The 1,513-nt window shown below is 52.9% G+C and overlaps 1 protein-coding gene across 1 annotated transcript; it reads left to right on the plus strand.

Annotated features, from left to right (window-relative positions):
• The first annotated feature begins 1,155 nt into the window (after positions 1–1,155).
• On the plus strand, positions 1,156–1,510 carry LOC110324989 (cysteine-rich and transmembrane domain-containing protein 1). The gene has a single exon (XM_021202768.2). It carries the CDS (start codon positions 1,196–1,198, stop codon positions 1,508–1,510), a length of 315 nt encoding a protein of 104 aa, XP_021058427.1. The 5' UTR covers positions 1,156–1,195.
• The last annotated feature ends 3 nt before the right edge of the window (positions 1,511–1,513 follow it).

The following is a 1,513-nucleotide window of genomic DNA, read 5'->3' on the forward strand; positions in this document are numbered from 1 at the left end:
GGGAGGGAGGGAGGACAGGATAGCAGGAAGCAGCAGCAGGGGCAGGACATGCCTTCGAAGTCACAGCCCAGCCATGCACTTCCCCCAGCAGCCCCTGCGTGCTAACAGCCATTCAGGATGTACCCCCATTCTGGGATTAATCCACTGATGAAAATGGCACCTTCCTCATCCAATCACCTCTCATTAGTGCCAGCAACCAGGGACCAAACCTTCAACACAGGAGTCTTTGGGGGGGGCATTTAAAAAAAATCTAATCCACATGAACACTCATAGAGAAACAGGGGCTATGGGGGCCCCATTTCTTTTGGAATGCTTGGCCAGTGGCTGTTGCTCCATTTCTCTGAGATGGGCAGCAGCTGTGCAAGGCTTTCATCTCTCTCAGGATGGTTCCAGGTCGAGGTTGGGCTCTAATCAGCCAATCGCAAGTCTAGGGAGGTTTCCTTGGGGCTTTGGAAGCCCTTCACTCTGAGCTTTCCAGCACACGGCTGCTCTGGAAGACACACGGCTTCCCAGCAGGCCTTGCGTGATCTCCCCACGAAGCTTAGACTAAGGCCCCACAAATGAATATTAACACAACAGGAACCGCCTTCTCCTACAGTTCTGGACCAGCACGGCCAAGTCTTTCCAAAGGCTCCGTGGTGGCAGCTTCCTCACCTCTTCCACCTCCTGTGTTAGTTTGGATTACCATTGCTGTGATGAAACGCCATGGCCAAAAGCAAGCTAGGGAGGAAAGGGGTTTATGTGGCTTACACTTCTGCATGTTCTGACATCACTGAGGGATGTCAGAAGAAGAACTCAAACAAGGTGGAATCCCGGAGGTAGAAGCTGATGCAGAGGCCATGGAGGGGGGGCTGCTTACTGGCTTGCTCATTGTTGCTTGCTCAGCCTGCTTTCTTATAGAGCCCAGGCCCACCAGCCCAGGGATAGCACCACCCAAAATGGGATGGGCCCTCCCTCATCAGTCACTAATTAAGAAAATGCCCAAGTTGGTCATGGTGTTTAATCACAGAAATAGAAACTCTAAGACAACATACATGCAGGCAAAACCTGCATGCACGTGAGAAAAAAATTAATTAAAAATACAAGAAAATAAAAGTTTCAGTCTTCCTTTAAAAATGATCCACACACCTTCAGTTGGGACTGGGTCAGCGAGCAGCCGCTTCGTGGAGCAGAGAGGTGCATCACCAGGTTCCTGATGAACCCAGAGAACCCTCCACCGTATCCGGGCCCCGGGCCAACAGCCCCATACCCACCTTATCCACAACAGCCAATGGGGCCAATGGGGCCTATGGGAGCCCCACCTCCTCAGGGGTACCCCTACCCACTGCCTCAGGGGTACCCCTACCAAGGATACCCACAGTACGGCTGGCAGGGTGGACCTCAGGAGCCTCCTAAGACCACAGTGTATGTGGTGGAAGACCAAAGAAGAGACGACCTGGGCCCATCCACCTGCCTCACAGCCTGCTGGACTGCTCTGTGTTGCTGCTGCCTCTGGGACATGCTCACTTGATCA

The sequence above is a fragment of the Mus pahari genome, chromosome 7, assembly GCF_900095145.1.
Source record: "Mus pahari chromosome 7, PAHARI_EIJ_v1.1, whole genome shotgun sequence".
NCBI classification, from domain to species: Eukaryota; Metazoa; Chordata; class Mammalia; order Rodentia; family Muridae; genus Mus; species Mus pahari.

Bases quoted from the DNA above. Each gene is read 5' to 3' on its own strand.
- LOC110324989 (XM_021202768.2), top strand. From the start codon at position 1,196: ATGAACCCAGAGAACCCTCCACCGTATCCGGGCCCCGGGCCAACAGCC.